The sequence below is a fragment of the Uloborus diversus genome, unplaced genomic scaffold (assembly GCF_026930045.1).
Source record: "Uloborus diversus isolate 005 unplaced genomic scaffold, Udiv.v.3.1 scaffold_15, whole genome shotgun sequence".
Taxonomy (NCBI): Eukaryota; Metazoa; Arthropoda; class Arachnida; order Araneae; family Uloboridae; genus Uloborus; species Uloborus diversus.
The window spans coordinates 272396-292466 of NW_026558209.1; the positions used below are offsets into that span (position 1 = coordinate 272396).

Sequence of the window (20071 nt, forward strand, 5' to 3'; positions counted from 1 at the left end):
TTTTTAAAAAGAAATGTTTGTCTTTTCTTTAGGGAAAATGTGAGCACTTGTAGCATATTCTAGCGTAAGTATATGGACAAAGCATCAAAATTGTCTTAGGGTAAAAAAAAGTTGTAAAATTCAGCATTTTCTGAAGGAAAATATAAAGACGGCGAAATCCAAGAATGGTAGAGCTTCAGATTTTTTAGTTTCTATGATTATCAACATTTAAAGCAAAGTTACTTCTAGTGATAGCTAGAGTGATAAAATCTATTATTTGTTTGTTCGTTTTTAATTACTACATTTTTTTTGAATTTTACTTTATTGTACTTCATTTTGTTATGCAAGAACTACTGTAGAACCTCAAGTAGTTTAAATCCCTTTTTATTGAATTCCAGCTTAATCAACACATTTCTTTGAATTTTATGTTGCCCATTTTTCTATTTCTGTGTACAGAGTAAGAATTGTTAAGCTTTTTCGTAAGAGAATGAAAATACTGTACATCCTATTCTGTTTTCTGTCCGACCATTTGTAACACCTGTTAATTTCTAAAAAAAAAAAAAACACCTTGTTTATTCGAGATTTGTGAGGTGTTGGTTAGCAGAAAATAATTCAAATGAAAGCCTTTTAGCTAGAGTAGTTTCCTCTGTACAATCTACAAATATTGAGAAAATGAGACGTGACAGGACTTAGTCAAGATAATTTGAGTTATTTATTGACCAGTTAAAGAAAAAAGTTAAATATATTTATTTAAAATTTTTGAAGTATTTTTTTAATGCCGTTAAGAGTTAAGAAATACTATTAAAGTTCAAAATTCACTTTTAATGTCCATTATCCATCGTGAAGAACAAATAAAAAAGAAGTTTAAATTGTAAAATTATATAAATTAACTAATTTTTTAAAAAACCTCTCAGAAAATTTTAAAAAACCCAAAAGTGGGCTAAATAATGGGTTTTTTTAAATGGGTTTTTTCAAAAAAAAAAAAAAAACATTGGGTCCAACCCAATTGGGTCCAATCCAGCCAAACCTGGCTTATATAGATGAAAAGACTCATGATTCTAGACTTTTGTTCGGAGGAACCAGGGGTCTGGCCAGAGGATATTTGGGTCCGTTAACGGACCCTTCACAAAAATCCGATCAACCAAAACGGACCTTTCACAAAATCCCGATCAAACAAAACGGACCTTTCACAAAATCCCGATCAAACAAAACGGACCCTTCACAAAATTCTGATAAACAAGGTCAGATCTTTCACAAATTGTTAATTGAAAGAGCAAATCTGAAAGCAAAACAATGCATATTTCTGTGTATAAACCGATAATTTTTGGAACCTTTTTTGAAGTCAAATTAGAGGGATCAGATTATACAAAATCGGCTAATTTTGAAAGAAAAAAATCGGCACTCTTGCGATGCTCCTGCAAGCGATAAATAATTGCTGCTGCCAAATAAATATAGTGGTTGTTTGTTTGTTTTATCACAGCTAATTAGCAGCGGTGTTGTTGTAAACTTTTCTAAAAAGGCATTGGTAAGCACTTTTCTCCCCGCCCATGATTTAATAAACAATAATAATATATATCTGCGAAATGAACTTAAAATTGAAGAAGGATAGTAAGGGTGGGGGAAAAATATGATCGCTTCAAATAGGGTTACCAACTTCAAAATTATCACCACTTAGCATCTGGCGTTGAACCTTTATAATGACTTGATTAGAAAATATTCTCATTTTACTAGCTTGTCAATATTTGCGTTTTTACAGTGCGGTGCGATGTTTAATTGTTATTTTGGGAGAAAATTATATGAGTTTTGATTTTTCGATGCTAACAAGGATGATTAACTTTAAATAAACTCTTTTAATTACCGTTTTTTTTCTTTAGATGTCTACATTTTGAAAAATGCAATCCTTTAAATCTATGAGAGTCATATTTTGTTCTTTTAAGAGGTAACTTCGCTTTATTAGGATGCAAATAAATGAAAAGTCTCTTTAATTCTGTTAGAACTCTCATTTCAAGTTTTTAAAGCAAAATTCCATTTTCTGTTATGAGTCAAAAATTAAAATGCTGAATAGATGGTTTATTTTAATTCATTTATTTATTTATTTATTTTTTTGCTCCAACTGTGTCCACAGATGTTAATGAAATGTTTATCATAGTACTCTAAAATGCAATTTTAAAATAATTTTATTAAAAATATTTCTTTTACAAGTCGTTTTTATACTTTTGATGCCTTCACTTTGAGAATTGCGATCTCTTTGCATCCGCTATCGGAATCCGATTTTTCGAATTTTTGATGTTTATTACGCTTTGTTAAGAGGTAAACAATTGAAATAACTTTTTATTTTTGTTAAAATCACGGAATTTATACGTTTTAAACGAAATTCTGTGCTTTTTAAGAGTGTCTTGGGTCACAAAGTTAAATGCTGAACCCTATTCTGAATTTTATTTATTTATTTTTTTTGTTACAATTATTTTAAATACTAAACAGAAATATTTGTAGTATAATTTAACAAAATGTAGAATGGTAGATAAATATTGATACTTAAGAGAGAGATGCCCCCCCCCCCCCCCGCCAAATATCAGAAAAACACTCCAAAATGATATTCTTGACATAGAAGAGGAAAACACTCAACTTTAATTGATGCAGTTTGTGCCATCTCTAAATTATAAAATTTCCTTTTAACAAATTTTTTTTTTTTTTTTTGCGAAATTAATTATTTTTTACAAAATTTATTCATTTTTCACAAAATTATTTAATTTTTCACAAAAAACGGACCCTGTGAAAAATCCTGGACAGACCCCTGGGAACTACGGTTTTTTCATATCAGTTGGCAGCTCTGAAAATAGTACAAATCATGTCTGAGACTGTTGAATTTTTTAATGTCCATTATCCATCGTGAAGAACAAATAAAAAAGTTTAAATTGTAAAATTATTTAAATTAACTAATTTTTTAAAAAACTTCTCAGAAAATTTTAAAAAACCCAAAAGTGGGCTAAATAATGGGTTTTTTAATGGTTTTTTTTTTTCAAAAAAACCCATTGGGTCCAACCCAGTTGGGTCCAATACGGCCAACCCTGGAAAAGATTGCTTACTCAAGCCAGTGGCATAACCTTTGCCATTAGATATGTAAAACTTACAACTATCAAATGAACAAACTCGACTTGCATCAACATATATCCATATTCTTAAGCACTGGACGTCATAATAATGTGCCTTGCCATTTGTAATGTTTGCTAATGTATAGTTTTTTTTTACTTACAGAGCTCAAGAAGTCGCTTTATGCAATATTTTCACAGTTTGGACAAATCGTAGACGTAGTTGCGTTAAAGACGATGAAAATGCGGGGTCAAGCTTTTGTGGCGTTTAAGGACATCAACAGCGCGACGAATGCTCTTCGTTCCATGCAGGGATTCCCGTTCTATGATAAGCCAATGGTGAGTATTTGTCAGGTTTCGTGATTTTTTTGTTTTTTAATTCAAAAAATATAAAATAAGTCGAATTTTTTAAATTTAAATCTGTTGTTTTTGATTTTTTAAAAATCTTTGTAGATATTAATTACTTTACATTTATAATCATAATATATTTCATACAATAGATGAATCCATTTAGCTTACTTTTAAAATTAAGATAAGTTCCCTAACCATTCAATAATTTTTTTTAAAGTTTATACATATGTTATGTTGCTTTGATAAGATGTGATTTTGTTGTATGCTTTGCTTAAAAATCCGGTTTCTGTCATCATGTACGATTTTAGTGTTAACTTATATGTTGAGCAATTACTTTTCTTAACTACATTAGTCACAGTGTATAAGAAAAACTGCAAATTTTTTTTTATTTTGTTTTGAACTGTAATTTTTGAGTTAAAGCAATATTGCAAGAGTGAAAATCTGTAACACACACAGAAAGAGCGATCTATGTAGTTTTGCCTGAGGGAAGTTAAGATAGTATAAAGCAGTGCAGTTAAATTTAGAGCAATGCATTCTAAAAAGGCTAAATTAATTTATAAAAGTAAAATCAACTGATTTTAATTAATGATTTTGTTTAAAATATCCCTTGATTTAAATCAATGATTTTTTTTTTTTAAATCACTTGGTTTTCGTAATTTAAATCAAGCTGATTTAAATCAACGAACCCTGGTATTTTTTGAACTCATTCTTCTAGTTTTCGTTATTTTTATTTCTACATGCGAAACGTATTTCCCCTGCATCCAAAATTTTCAAATTTTATCAGATTTGGGTGTTTAAAATGTTTTAACGAATGCTAAGCAATTGAGCTGATAAAGCTAAAAATTGTTACCCTGTAGCTGGAGCTATGGTAAGGTTTGAAAAAAAAAAACTTTTAGCCTACAAAAATTTTAATTCCAGTATAATAATAGAATGTACCTAGTTCTTAAAGTCGATTTTGTACTATTTTTACTTCCCTTTTCATTGTAAAAGAAGTATTCTAATGGGGGGGGCAGGGGCGTAGCTAAGGGGGGGGTTTTGGGGACAACCCCCCCCCCCCCCCCCGAAACGTTAGTCTCAAAAAAAAAAAAAAGAGAAAAAGAGGAGAGAAGAGAAAGAAAAAAAAAGAAAAGGAAAAAATTCCAAGCGATTATATATATATATGTAATATTATATATATATCTTACTAATATTATATATGCGAAAGTTTGTCTGTATGGATGGATGTATGGATGTATGGATGGATGTATGGATGTTTGTTACTCTTTCACGCAAAAACTACTGAACGGATTTTGATGAAACTTTACAATAATATAGCTTATGCATCAGAATAACACATAGGGTAGTTTTCGTCCCGTTATGGGGGGCAAAACCCCCTTAGGGGGGCAATAAAACACAATTTTTGTATAAATTCTCTAACATTGGGATGAAAAAATACTTGCACATATTTACATTATATGTCCATCGAAAGCTCTGATTTTTCTGCTGAAGATGACACCTGTTCGAAATTTCTAAGTAGAATAAAAAACGAGTTATGAGCTTTTTAGATCCATGTTCGAAGGCTTTCCTCAACTCAATACAGTATTTAGTGTATCATCTCAACTCCCTGTCGATAGCGACAATTGTTGTATTGTTGATTTTCTTTGCTTTTCGTGATTGTTCAAGGCTTTTCTCAAGTCAAATCTTGAAGTAAGATTTTTGCACAAGATTGGCAAATAATACATGATTTGGCTGATGATTTTCCATTTAAACGGAACTTTAAAGTAATTAATGGTTTTTATTATTATTTATGCTAATTGAACACTTACTCATTATCCAAACAACCAGCAGATCGCCAAAATTTTTGCAGAAAGATTTCCGTAGCTGATGCATTTGGCAGTTTTTTCAACGTTGCTGTTTTTGAAGCCGAAGACTACGTCATAATGTTTCTCAGCTTTCACCATGTAAAGAAAATATCGCCAATCAAAGAATTTTCAAAAGACTTTTTTTACTGTGTTAAATAATCCAGCAACTAAATTAGGCAAATCCATAAACAGCACAAAAACTTTCATTAATTTTCCTTTTTGCACAATTTCAAACAATCACCAAATTTTATTACTTATTTTGGTAACATTTGGGATGAAACTGTTTAGCGCCATTTTATGGTGACCAAAAATATCTCAGCATCTGGCGACGATATCTCTGTAACGAAAATTAATATCATATCGTTTTACAAAGTAAGGAAAGAATGGGGGAGCATCATCGAAGGTACCTCGAAACGACTTTCGCAAATTCGGTAAAATCGCACCAAGAGCCACAATGATTGAAATTTCCCGAAATAACTAAAGCAAGTATAAGGGGATTACGAGCGCAGTACTTTTTTTTAATCACTTCGTACTTCATTAGCCATACAGAGAAGGTTTTCGACTCCATGTTAAAAAAAAAAAGTATCAACAGATTAATCTTTTTAAACATGAGAAGATTAATTTCATGTTTTTTAAATTTGTATATGCTTAAATATAGTGCTTTCGTTTCTTAATCAATACTAATTTGTTTTTATACTGATTGCTATTTTAGTTTTATGGGTAAGGAAGAAACTCGATTTTTAATCACGTCAAAAAGATGTGTTTTAAATTCTTTTACTTAAAACAGAAAACAAAAGCAAGTAACGATTTTTTCTAATAATTATTACTGACCCAGGCAACGCCGGGTATTTTTGCTAGTATATATATATATATATATATATATATATATATATATATTTATATATATATATATATATATTAAAAAGAAGTAACCCCCCCCCCGAAAGTCGGGTCTAGCTACGCCACTGGGGGGGGGGAATTTTCCTATCAAATTTCGGCCTACATTTTCATTTTACTCACCCCTGAATGAAATGAAAGTGGTTTTTTCTGGCCCGGTCACTTGGTCATATGAGCACCTGGATACACAAAAACAACTTGGTGATATATGGGCAAATTGGTGACAAATTTGACAAAAAAAAAAACGGATTTTTCGAATCTGGTTTCAATTTGGCGATATTTAGCAAATAAGCCACTGAATCATGCTAAAATTGTTGATATTTAGAGAATGCTGTGCAAAACATTTTTATGCATTAGTTTGTGACAAGCTATAAGTGTTTTGTTGATCACTCTTGGGCACTATTATATTGTATTTTTGTTCTTTACACATGTTTCATACAGTTTTATCAATTTTAAATTACAGATGCTAATAAAAACATAGATAATTTACTTGAAATACACCGCCAGCTCAGTTATTCCATCCAAGGACTGCAGTTTCGTGCTTTTTAGCACTCATCAGCCCGCAATAGGAATCACATGAGCAAAGCATGGTATTTTGTACACAAAATACATGGTACACAAAAACAACAACATTGTTTTGTGTACAACATGGTACACAATGTACCATGCTTTGGAATCAATCTTTGAGTTGAACCGCACCATTGCTGCGATTGCTCATCTGGTTTGCTAATTCAGTATTAGCTACCAGTTTGTTTGGCTCTCTCTGCCAGGGCTGTGGAGTCGGAGTCGGACTGATTTTGGGGTAAAAGAGTCGGAGTCGGAGTCGTTATAAAACATGCCGACTCCGGGCTTCTTTTTTTCTTTCATTTTCACTGACTCTCCTTGCATTTTTTAAAAACTGACTACCAATTGAAATGTTAGGCAATAAAATATGTATACTAATGAGAAAATAACTGCCATTATGGCAATCATCTAGCTTGAACTTTCTGTAGCCGTCCTTCAGTTTGCTTGCTTTAACTCTGAAATTAACTTTTGGTGTCACCTACCAGATGAGTATCACACGGACCAAACCACTCTCAAGAACTTGAACTTTGAAAAAAAGCTTTTTTTCTCTCAAGTTACAGCTTTCAAAAATTGAAAGCACAAGATTTGATCAATATATTTTTGTTAAACATTAAAGGGGGGGGGGCAAATTATAGCTAATCCTTTTCAATTTTTTTAAAGAGATTTTTAAGTCATCTCACATTTAAACTCGTAACTATTGGAAAATTTGATTTTTGAATTGAATTTATAACGTTGTATGCGTCTTGGGTTTACGATAAAAAACAAAATGCGAAATTTTCTTAAAAAACAAATGATATTTCAATCTCTGTTTAAAGGTTTTTCCCCTTCCCCTGAAGGGAGAGAGGGAAATGAAAAAATACAATTAAAAAAATATTTTTTAATCCGGAGTCGGAGTTGGAGTCGGAGTCGGGCGTTTCAAAAATCCAGGAGTCGGAGTCGGTCATTTTCCTTCCGACTCCGCAGCCCTGCTCTCTGCCCCCTTAAGAGATTTTTCGCCTCCAGCCCACGTGATTCCTATTCCGGGCCGACGAGTGCTAAAAAGCACGAAACTGCAGTGTTGCCAGATTGGGGGAAATTTTCCCATTTTGGGAAAATCTGGTGCTTTCTGGGGAAATTTTGGGGAAATGGGTTTTGAGGGGAATTCTTTGGGGAAAATTTTTTTCCTTGGGGAGAAAAGAACCTCGGGGAAAAAGATTTTTTTTCGCATTTAAATTTGCGTCAAGAAGTAGTAGTTACATTGTTTGTATCAAACAGCGTTGGTTTAGCTTTGCTCAACTTTATGGAATTTGCATTATGTGGAATATTATGCTACGGAATTCGCATTAATGTTCTGCGTGAGTAACTAGTTGATACGTGAAACGGGTACAAATAAGTGTGATGAAGAGTGTTCTTGAATAAATATATACAAAAATCATAGTTTAAATGTATACATACAGAAGCAGAGTAGTAAATGCAAGCAGAAAAAAATATTTGGTTATTTCTTATCTCTCGGTCAGGCGCTTGTATTTATGACAAGTGGCACTCGCACGGCTTTGCCTGCAGTAAAAAATTAAAAGGTCTTTTGGTCCCCCTGTATATTTTTAAATAATGCATGATGAATTTCTCGCCAATATGGCTTGCCCACGTTACGGTTCCACGTTATGATAACTTGGTCATTTACTTGTCCATCTTATGATAATTTTGCTCGGGAAAATGTTCTTAAAATTGGAATAGAAAAAGAGCAAAATCAAATTTTTAAAAATCGCTTAATGGTGCACGCCCCCATGCTACAAACTAATTCTTTGCCAAATTTCATGAAAATAGGCCGAACGGTCTTGGCGCTATATGCGCGTTAGAGATCCTGACAGATAGGAAGAGATTCAGACAGAGAGATATCCAGACAGAGAGACTTTCAGCTTTATTATTAGTAAAGATAAAGAAAGATACCCGTTAGCTACCCGTTTGTTTGGCTCTCTTGGCCCCCTTAAGAGATTTTTCGCCTCCAGCTCATGTGATTCCTATTCCGGGCCGATGAGTGCTAAAAAGCACGAAACTGCAGTGTTGCCAGATTGGGGGAAATTTCCCCATTTTGGGGAAATCTGGTGCTCTCTGGGGAAATTTTGGGGAAATGGGTTTTGAGGGGAATTCTTTGGGGAAAAATTTTTTCCTCGGGGAGAAAAGAACCTCGGGGAAAAAGATTTTTTTAAAGATATTTTTAAATAAAAGATTTTTTAAATAAAAGATTTTTTTAAATAAAGAAGACAAAAAAAAAAGCGAAAATGTGAAGAAAAAAAAAGTTGGGGAATTTTATAAGAAAATTTGGCTATTTGGGGGAAAAAAAATTTTCAAGAGACAAAATATTAGAGGAAGTCATTTATTAGAGGATTCATTTTATGAAAATATTAGTGGAAAAATAATTTTTGCATTTGGGGAATTTTGGTAGAAAACATCTCTTTTTGGGGGAAAAGTTGGAAGGGAATTGGGGAAATCTGGATTTGACCATCTGGCAACACTGCGAAACTGCAGTCCTTGGATGGAATAACTGAGCTGGCGGTGTATTTTAAGTACTTCTGCCTTAGCCCTGGCTTTAGGGCGATAACTTACTACATAGATAATTTGCCTGTAAAAAGTAGCTTTATGCAACGTTGCATTTGAAGTATTTCGTTACAATGACGCAGGGGTGATTGTGTTCCGGTATTTTACCGAATTTCCAGTATTTTCGGACGTATTTCCGGTATTTTTATGTCCGAAAATACCGGAATTATGTTTTTTTTTGTTATGCTTTTATCTCCCTACCTCCGCCATTTTTTTAAAATTATATAATACTCATCAAATATACCTGCAAGAGCCTTAAGATGGACACCTACAGTGGCGTAGCTAGACCCGACTTTCGGGGGGGGGTTACTTCTTATATATATATATATATATATATATATATATATATATATATATATATATGTATAATCGCTTGGAATTTTTCCCTTTTCTTCTTTTTTTTTTCTTTCTCTTCTCTCTTCTTTTTCTCTTTTTTTTTGAGACTAACTTTTCGGGGGGGGGGGGGGGGGTTTGTCCCCAAAACCCCCCCTTAGCTACGCCCCTGGACACCTATCCCTTAAGAGGGACAAATGTCAAGATAATTTTGTATAACACCAGCTCAAAAGTAACTTTGTAATCCATTAAAAATTTAATCAAATGTACACACACTATTTTGACTCAGAACTATTTAATACTATGGCATAGGTGCACTTAAGTAATAGGGGCCAAAGATCCCCCCCCCCTTCTCGCTTTGAAACTTTCAGGTATTTTTTGATGAACTCACAATGACGTTTAATCCTGGATTTTTTTAATGCAGAGGATTCAGTACGCGAAGTCGGACTCGAACGTCATCGCCAAGGCCAAGGGGACTTTCGTCGAACGTTCCAATCAGAGTAAAGTCGGTGCCGATGGAACCGAATCCAAGAAACAGAAGCGGAAGGGAAAAGATCAAAAGGGAGTCAACCAGGCTCTGCAGTCGGGCCTATTGCCTGGCTCCGTTGCCCACAACTTGGTTTCCAACACTCGCACTTCTCATATTAGTGGTAAGTTTTTATCGAGTTAGTAAATCAATACCTTTTTAATACAGTGAAACCTGTGTAAGTTGACCACTTGCGGTGCAGTACTTTGGTGGTCAACTTAGACAGGTGGTCAACTTATAAAGGGGGTAATGGTTTTTTTTTTTTGTAATTCTTGCACCATGTATTCATTTTTTGACTAATTGACACCTATGTTCAACTCACTTTCATTGTTTAGCATTACTTTGAAACAATAATTTAAGATATTATTCAAATATTTTTAGAGATTACTTTCCCAGAATGACGTATAATGTGTCATGCAAATTTAAAATTTCAGTAAATTGATCAAAAAAAAAAAATCCTTATTGTTTATGAAAAGTTACTCATCTTATATTAATAGTTCCTAAAAATTTATAGCTAATCAAAAATTACAAAATTTTCGCTGAACAACAAAAGAAAAACAAGTTTGGGGAATAAAAGGGTTCTTAGTAGTTTTCCCATGTGGTTAAACTCAAAAGGAGATTTAGTTATGCTGCTGGTTCATTTAGTTGGTAAAATGCTGGTCTGGCATCAAAAATATTCTTGGAAAGATATAAAAATAATAATAATAAAATAATAATTTGCTAAATAAAATTTAAAAAAAAAAATAAACCAAGTGGTCAACTTACAAAGGGTTTTTTACAATACTCCAAACCAAACTTGGTGTTCATTAGTGGTCAAGATAGACAGGTGGTCAAGATAGAGAGGTGGTCAAGTTACAGAGGTTTTCCTCCATTATGTAGGATAGGACTTATTCCGTTCCTGACAAAAGCGGTCAACTTAGACAGGTGGTCAACTTACAAAGGTGGTCAACTTTACAGGTTTTACTTACTAATTCTTGGGTGAACGAGCATTGCTCGACTTTAAAAGATTTTTTTTTTCTTTTGTAAAATTGTGTTTGTCTAAGGTTCAAAGTACTTTTTTAAATATGCTTGAAAAGCAAAATGTTAAGGAAATATTTCTGTTCTTGCCAATCGTTACATATTTTTACAAGAAACGAGAGATGTAAGAGATACAAACACTTCCAGGGGCCAATACAGGATTTTTTTCTCGCTGCCTATTTTTGTGAATGCATCATTCTATTTTTGTGAATTTTTTTTTTTTATTTATCAGCATTGTTTTTGTGAACTTTTAGAGGCATCCTAATTTTTGTAAAAGAAAAGTAGAATAAGTGAAATTTTAGTTCCAAAAGTGTAAATGTCATCCAGTATTATTTTTAACAGGTTTTGTTTTTTTTTTGGGGGAGGGGGAGCTAAAAACCTAAGAAGTACAAAAAATACCATCGTAGTTTCAGCTTAATGGGCTATGTACTGTGTACAATATAGGAAATTATGAGAAAAATGATTCCTTAAAACAGATGTTTAAAGATTGCGATAATATTGCATTATTACACTTTGGTGTGAAACAGCTAAAAATTAGTCAAAATACTACAAAAAGGTTTCCATTTAAGCGATTGTTCATATAAATCTGCTTATAATTTTATTTTATGAGTATATTTTGTTTTAAATAGAGAAACAAATTTTATATTTTAAAATGCGAATTTTTGTGAATTTTTCGACGTTTTTGTGAAGCTACTGATTTTAATACTTGATTTTTGTGAAAGTACCGATTTCAAAACAAGATTTTTGTGAAGGTACCGAAAAACGGTAGCAAAATTATCCTGTATTGGACCCCGACTTCATCAGAATTATAATCTTTTCAACCAGCCTACTATTGAGTATAGAACTCCCTTCCCCCACAGACATCCACCTAGGGAAACTCTGAGCCGGTTGCATATAAACATTTAACTTACGGTATCGCCAAAAAAAGTAGTTTCTTAGACCAAAGATGGTGAAAGTTAATATGAAAAAATATTGCTAGGATTGAAAATGCATTGCGACCTACTTATAACACTAAAGTACCAAATAAAAAAGATTCTGAATGCAATTAAATCAACATTTCGTTTTAAACTGTTACATTTTTGTTTCCACCATAAAATTTTCCTGTCATTAATTATAAGAATTCATAAACTTGGAGTCGATTTTACTATGGTGAATTCGGTTCTTAACCTCGTACTTCCTTCCACACTATGTTGCGATTCACGATTTTATCCCAATTTTAAAAATATATAAAACTATTTGAAGTGTAAAAAAAGAAAATAATACACTCAAACAACAGTTTCGCTATTAAAAAAAATGCCTAACATCAACTTACATAATGCTCTTGAATTTATTGAGTTTGTAAATCACCGCCTTTATAATACAAACATTTATGCAGTGTGTCCTCGTGTCATCTTCAAGATCTATATTTCTGCAATCGTTAGTCTTAGATGCATACTTTCTGTTGCAAAAAATGATCAAAATAAGATGCAGAATCAAGATTGGAACGTTTGAAGGGAAAAAGAAATTTAGGAAAAAAATATGAAGTTTTGACTTTTTATCAGTGTGGGAGATAAGCAGTATCACATCATAATTTGCAATTCAAAATGTATGAAAGATGATACAATAACATAAACTGCATCAAAAGTTTTGAGATGCAAAAATAAAAGAAAAAACTGAATATTTTTTAAAAACTAGGTGTTGATGCAGTACACTTAAGATTTAAATTACTATTTTTTTAATAAACAGGGTGCAATTGGGTTTTCATTTTTTTAATGGTATGGATTTATTTATTTATTTATTTATTTATTTATTTATTTTTGAAATTTTCATAACCTAATTCCTGTATTTGTAGAACCAGGGGCATGCGCAGTAATTTTATAGCCCGTCACTAATGACTTTTCCGAGACCTGCCCCCCTCCATATTCTTTACCCCTACATTTCACCCCTAGTTTCAAAAATATTGGGCCCCTTCAGGCCTGGGCCAAAGGGGATTCCTCCCCCTCCCCCCCTGGTGCATGCCCCTGCATAGAACTATCCATTTGCACCAGTTCCTCTACTTTGTAAAAGATAACAATAAAAGTTTGTAACTGTAGTCATAGTTCAAAATTTTTTAATGCACACATTAAATATTACGTTTCTTGAAAATTGTTTGCTTGAACGATGAAATGACATCCGACAAAAGCTTGCCTTTTCATCCATAAGCTCATTTATTTTGCATTGAAAAAGCCGTTCCTTGTAGAGCCGAAACGTGTGTCTGCAGTAATCTGTAATTTGTGCGTTTTGACGTTGTTATTCCTTACTTTATTAGTTAGTTACGTTTTATTTTCACTTGCTTTGTTGAAATTTTTTTCCCCAAACATTAAACTTAATTAGCATTCAAGTTATAAAGGCTTCAAGTTATCGAGAGTTGACTGTACTTAAACTTTAATGTACAGTAAAATACCTTTGTAACGCCGACCTGTATAACGCAATTCTCTATAAACCGCACAACTTTTCAGAAGTAAACAATAGGTTTTGAAGTCTAAAAAATCCCTCTGTTTTGCTTTGCAAACATAAAAATGGTTAGGAAAATTAAATTTTGAAACAGTTTTTTATCTTTCCATCTCAATTCAAAGCTTTTAAATGAAAATTAGTATTCACAGTAAAGAGAAAATATCAGATGGCTCTTGAAAATGCAGTTGTTATGCAAACTATGATGATGGCAGAATTGTAGGATAATGCACTTTCTTTTAATTGTAAAGCATATTCATTTGTAAATGATTAGTTGTATAATTAGTTTTAATACTCATTGCTGACAGAACTCATTCTGAAGTGCTAATATATAGATATATTTGAATATATTAGTTTCAAATTTTGTGAAATGACCTATATGACGCCAAAACCTGTATAACGCAAAAGCTCTGGTCCCACGGTGTGCGTTATAACGGTCTTTTACTGTATTCAAGTTATAAAGGCTTCAAGTTATCGAGAGTTGACTGTACTTAAACTTTAATCTTCAGTAAAATGCCTTTATAATGCCTGTAGAGAAACCTAAGCTCTATGCTCCTTCTCGCCTATTGTTCCAATAGAGAGCGCTGCAAGCGCTTATTGAATTAAGTAAGTAGATTATGGAAAAATTTAATGGCAACACTGGGAGAGTTTTAGAGATGGAATAGAATTTGAAACACGAGCACAAGCTCCGTGGAAGAGAGTAATTCGCTGTTTAGAATAAATGATTTGGTTTTAATTAGAGACGTACCGAGTACTCGGTAACTACTCGGTACTCGGCCTATTCGGCCAATATGCCGAGTACTCGGTACTCGGCCAAATTTTGATCAGATACTCGGTCAATACCGAGTAGTTGCAAAAAATTGAATACATTACAATTTACAAAAAAGCTCAAGCATATATAATTTTCTGCAACCATTTACAATTCAAATTTTAATTTCGAGAATGATGAAGTTTGAAATACTTCAATGGAATAAATCTTGGTTCGAATGTCTCGAAAGTTAATAAAACTTTTTTGTTAAAAATTGCGCAAATATGGAATTTTTGCTACACAAACCAAAATTAGTTATAAGATATATAAAAATACCTTAGCTTTAAAAATAAAAGGAAATAAAACAACGTTAGAAGCACAGTGCAGGACCACTGCAGACACGTGTTTTGGCGTTACGAGGAATTTCTTTTTCAATGCACAAAATGCGAGCTCGTCGATTTAAAGGCATCCGGCAAAAGTCTAATTTTTCGTCGTATGCCTTTACATTCTTTAGTTCACATGTTATGCACTGAAAAGACGATCCTCGTAACACAGAAAAACGTGTCTGCAGTGTTCCTGCACATTTGTCTTTTTTTGCTTTTAAAAATTATTTATGTTTGGCAGACTAAAACTATAATAAGATTGGTATAATTTGTTTTAATTCCAACTTGATAAGTCATACCTTTTATTTATTCATTTTTAATTTAAAAAATATTATTTTTGCAAAATTTTGTAGTTAAATTTCAGCAGGAATTTAGCTTTAAAAACTATTATATGGACAAGGAGGTCTATACTACTATTCCAATAAGTTCAAAATTCATCGGTGTGTGTCGGTGGTCCTTCTTTCAACATAATTGGTACTGGGAAACTCGGCCGAGTAGTGAAAGGCCGAGTACTCGGTAACTCGGTACTCGGCCAAAGTGCTACTAGGTACGTCTCTAGTTTTAATCATCAATATAAATATGTACATAGTCTTCAATAAAGATGTTAAGTTTTCTTCGAGTCATGATAATCTGAATCTACCACTGAACCACCGGATTGAAAAGAATTTCACTTTTTTCCCACAACGCCGACCTGTATAACGCAATTCTCTATAAACCGCACAACTTTTCAGAAGTAAACAATAGGTTTTGAAGTTTGAAAGATCCCTCGGTGTTGCTTTACAAACATAAAAATGGTTAGGTAAATAAATTTTAAGAGTTTTTTATCTTTTTATCTTAATTCAAAGCTTTTAAATGAAAATTGGTACTCACAAAAAACAGAAAATGCCAGATGGCTCTTGAAAATGCAGCTGTTATGCAAACCATGAAGCTACCAGAAGTGCAGGGTAGTTAACTTTCTTTTGATTGTGAAACATATTTATTTGTGAATAACTAATTGTAATATTAGTACTTTAATACTAATATATAGATATACAGTCGGACCTCCATATATCGAACTTCCACATATCGAAATTTTCTATATATCGAAATTTCAGCACGTTTCCATGTTCATTTCATAGAAAAATTGTTTCTATATATCGAAAAAATCTCTATGTATCGAAATTTCTCTCGAGACATTCGTAGATTTTTTTTTTTCCGCTTTAGACTGTTTGTCGCATGAAAAATGATGGTTAGGGGAGAACATTATGTTTACTAAAGGTTGCTAAGAAACTCATAAGGAATCTGGGGTCGAGGGGTGTGTAGATAGGTTGTTGTTTCGTTCTGGAGTTCTTACATTCCCTCAAGTTTATTTCAAATCTTAGTTGTAACCAGTAACACTGTAAAATCAGTTTCAAGTTATCCCTTTTGTCTGTTGATTATCGTTCCTAGTCGTTTTAGCTGCAGTAAAAATCATTCAAGTGAAGTAGATTGATTTTTTTACTTTTCTCTCGATTACATTGTCAAAACGAAAATCCCCAAATGTTTCGATCAAGTTGAACTGCCGAAGAATGAAGATGTATGAAGGCACAAAAATGCAGGGGCGTAGCTAAGGGGGGGGGGTTTGGGGACAAAACCCCCCCCCGAAAAGTTAGTCTCAAGAAAAAAGAGAAAAAGAAGAGAGAAGAGAAAGAAAAAAAAAGAAGAAAAAGAAAAAATTCCGAGCGATTATACATATATATATATATATATTAAATATATATATATATCTATGTATCTTATATTAAATATATATATATATATATATATATATATATATATATATAAAAGAAGTAACCCCCCCCCCCCCCCCCCCCGAAAGTCGGGTCTAGCTACGCCACTGCAAAAATGTAATTTCTGTTAATTTTTTAGTTATTAACTTTCGTTTAATTCAATGCTCGTATAAATTAAAAATTGGGTTTCATGCACGAAAATTAGATTTAATTTCAATGTTTTAGGAGATTTTTAGGATAAAATAAGATTGTTTCTATATATCGAAATTTCTATACGTCGAATTTTTTCCCGGCAATTAGCTACTTCGATATACGGAGGTCCGACTGTATTCTGAATATTAGTTTCAAAATGTGGGAAATGATCTATGTAACGCAAAAGCCCTGGTCCCAAGGTGTGCGTTATAATTAGAGACGTACCGAGTAGCACTTTGGTCGAGTAGCCGAGTACTCGGCTGAGTACTGAGTTACCGAGTACTCGGCCTTTCACTACTCGGCCGAGTTACCAAATACCAATTATGTTGAAAGAAGAACCACTGACACACACGTGATCAATTTTGAACTTATTGGAATAGTAGTGTAGACCTCTTTGTCCATATAAAAGTTTTTAAAACTAAATTCCTGCTGAAATTTAATTTCGCATTATTTAAAAAAATTTTGTTTATGTCAAAAATTTTACAAAAAAATTCTTTTTAAAATTAAAAATAAATAAATAAAAGGTATGATTGATCAAGTTGGAATTAAGACAAACTATACCAATCTATTTTAGTTCTAGTCCGCCAAACAAAAATCATTTTTAAAAGCAAATGTGCAGGAACACTGCACACACGTGTTTCTGCGTTAGAAGGAACGTCTTTATCGGTGCATAAAATGTGAGCTAAAGAATGTTAAGACATTCGACAAAAAAATCCGACTTTTGTCGGATGCCTTTAAATCTACGAGCTCCCATTTTGTGCATTGAAAAAGGAATTTCCTGTAACGCCAAAACACGTGTCTGCAATGTTCCTGCACTATGCTTTTAATGGTGTTTTTTTTCCCCTTTTTTTAAGCAAAGGAATTTTTATATTTCTTATAACTCATTTTTGTTTGTAGCAAAAATCTATTTTTTATGCAAAAATTTCATATTTTCTATACTCACCTTTTTTGCACAATTTTTAATAAATAAGCTTTATCAACTTTGGGGACATTAAAATAAAGATTTATTCCATTAAAGCATTACAAACTTCATTATTCTCAAAATTTAAATTTAACTTGTAAATGTTTGCAGAAAATTATATATGCTTGTGCTTTTTTATAAATTTTAATATCTGTCTTGGACAATATTCAATTTTTTGCAACTACTCGGTATTGGCCGAGTATCCGATCAAAATTTGGCCGAGTACCGAGTACTCGGCAAATTGGCCGAGTATGCCGAGTACCGAGTAGTTACCGAGTTATCGGTACGTCTCTAGTTATAATGGTCTTCGACTGTACCTGTTTCAAAGCTTTATAGTTGTCATTTACTTAACCCTTTCAGACGTGGCGTCCTTCATACCGGACATGAACTTTAAACAGCTGCTAATCATTTATTAATTAAATAAATTACTCGATTTTTTTCGTAGTCGACTCTTTACAGTCTGCTTATTATTATCTGTACAAGAATTTTTCATTTTGGGGTTGGCAATGAATAAAGAAATAGGGGTTGGGAGAATGGGACTAGCTCATTTTCCCCAACCGCGGATTCTCGTCGCAAAAGCGGCTTTTTTTTTCTGATTTTTTAAAAAAATATATAAACTTATACTCTTTACTATAGTGCATTGTCTACCAAATAAAAACACTTTTGCTTTAGTATTTCGAAATTCCGTCTGTTAATATTTATTTTTATTCGACAAGTTCTTGTTTGTATTTAAGGGGTCTAATTGACCTTTAATCTTCAGAATTTTCGATTTTCTGGAAAAAATATATGTTATGCATAATTTTATTCTGAACAATTTGATACCTTACGTCAAACACTTTTCGAGTTATTGTAAAAATGCGTAAACTTTCCCCGTAGAGATTAATGTTAACAGCAGCTATTTAAGCCTCTTTTTCTCAGGTGTCGATTTCTTCGGTTTTCTCGTTTTGCGCGCATGATATCTCAGAAAGTTCCTTATATATTTCCGTAAAACTTTTCATGCATGTTTGTCTGATACATCTTAACAATCTGAACCTAAATTTCAACTAAAAAGTTAAAGTTAATATTTAAAATTTAATATTTTTACCCAAAATTTTGGAAATTTTCGATATTAACTTACCAAATTTCAAAAAAATAAATAAATAATTTTAATAAAATAAATAAATTTAGGTTCAGGTCATTAATATAAACCAGATAAACATACATTAAAAGTTTTACGGAAATATATAAAAAACTTTCTTAAATATCTTGCGCGCAAAACTGAAGAAACCGGCACCTGAGAAAAAGAGGCTTAAATTCCTGCTGTTAACATAAATCTCTATGGGGAAAGTTTAGGCATTTTTACAATAACTCGAAAAGTTTTTGGCGTGTGGTAATAAATAAGGTATCAAATTGTTCAAAATTAAACTGTGCATAACATATATTTTTTCCAGAAAATCGAAAATTTTGAAGTTTAAAGGTCCTTAGACCCCTTTAAAAAAAATCCGATCAAAGTTTATCATGAATGAAACGACTCGTTCTCCCTTCCAGCTCCTTCTCAACTGGCAGCCCATGCGATGGAACAGCCTCCCAACCAGATCCTCTTCTTGACCAACTTGCCTGCCGAAACTAGCGACATGATGTTGTCCATGTTGTTCAACCAGTAAGTTTGCTATTTCATCACAAAACTCTAATTCGGCATTTCCACTCTCATAAGCACAGGTTTAAAAAAAAATTAACAAATTTCAGACCTGGAAAAGTCGTGGAAAATTAATATTTTCATTAAAAGTCATGGAAATTTATTTAAAATCATGGAAAAATGTCTTGAGCAACAGTAAAGTAAAAGCAGCTTAAAGAGTAGGGATGCACCGGATAGTGATTTTGCCGGATACCGGATATCCGATGCCCCCTCACCTGCCGGATTCGGATATCCGGCATTTCGATTGCATTGCATGTTCGCATATTTTTCTACGACGCCCTTTCAAAACAATAAATCAAACTTGTTCCACATATCATTTCTTTAAAAACATGTTAAGTACATTCAAACGTACTTTTTTAGAGCCTCTATATTTTAATTTAGGAATTGTGCTATATATATAAAATGAAACATTAAAATATTGTTTTATTTCGACAGATTTTTTTTGAAAGAGACAAACTTTCGGCAAAAATTAATTCCGTATGTAATGTACACATGGTTTAAAGTTTTAATTATTCATAGTTGAAATCTCAAAGGTCGTGCGCGGTCCCAAAGCGTGCATTATTAAATTATTAATACACTGTAACTATATTATTGTTTTATTTACATGTCTCTCTCCCATTGACCATTAATTTTGTACATCGTAACAGAGTTTTATGTTGAATAATACAGCTTTTTTTATGCAAGAAACGGTAATATATACTAGTTAAGAAATGGTTCAAAATAG

General features: G+C 32.6%; 1 protein-coding gene across 1 annotated transcript in view; it reads left to right on the forward strand.

Moving 5' to 3' along the window:
* LOC129233023 (U1 small nuclear ribonucleoprotein A-like) overlaps positions 1-20071 on the forward strand; it is a 38331-nt gene that overhangs the window by 3174 nt on the left and 15086 nt on the right. The window contains exons 2-4 of the mRNA XM_054867105.1: positions 3235-3407; positions 10053-10278; positions 19200-19311. Of these exons, the coding sequence (XP_054723080.1) occupies positions 3235-3407; positions 10053-10278; positions 19200-19311 (511 nt within the window). The remainder of the gene's footprint in view (positions 1-3234; positions 3408-10052; positions 10279-19199; positions 19312-20071) is intronic.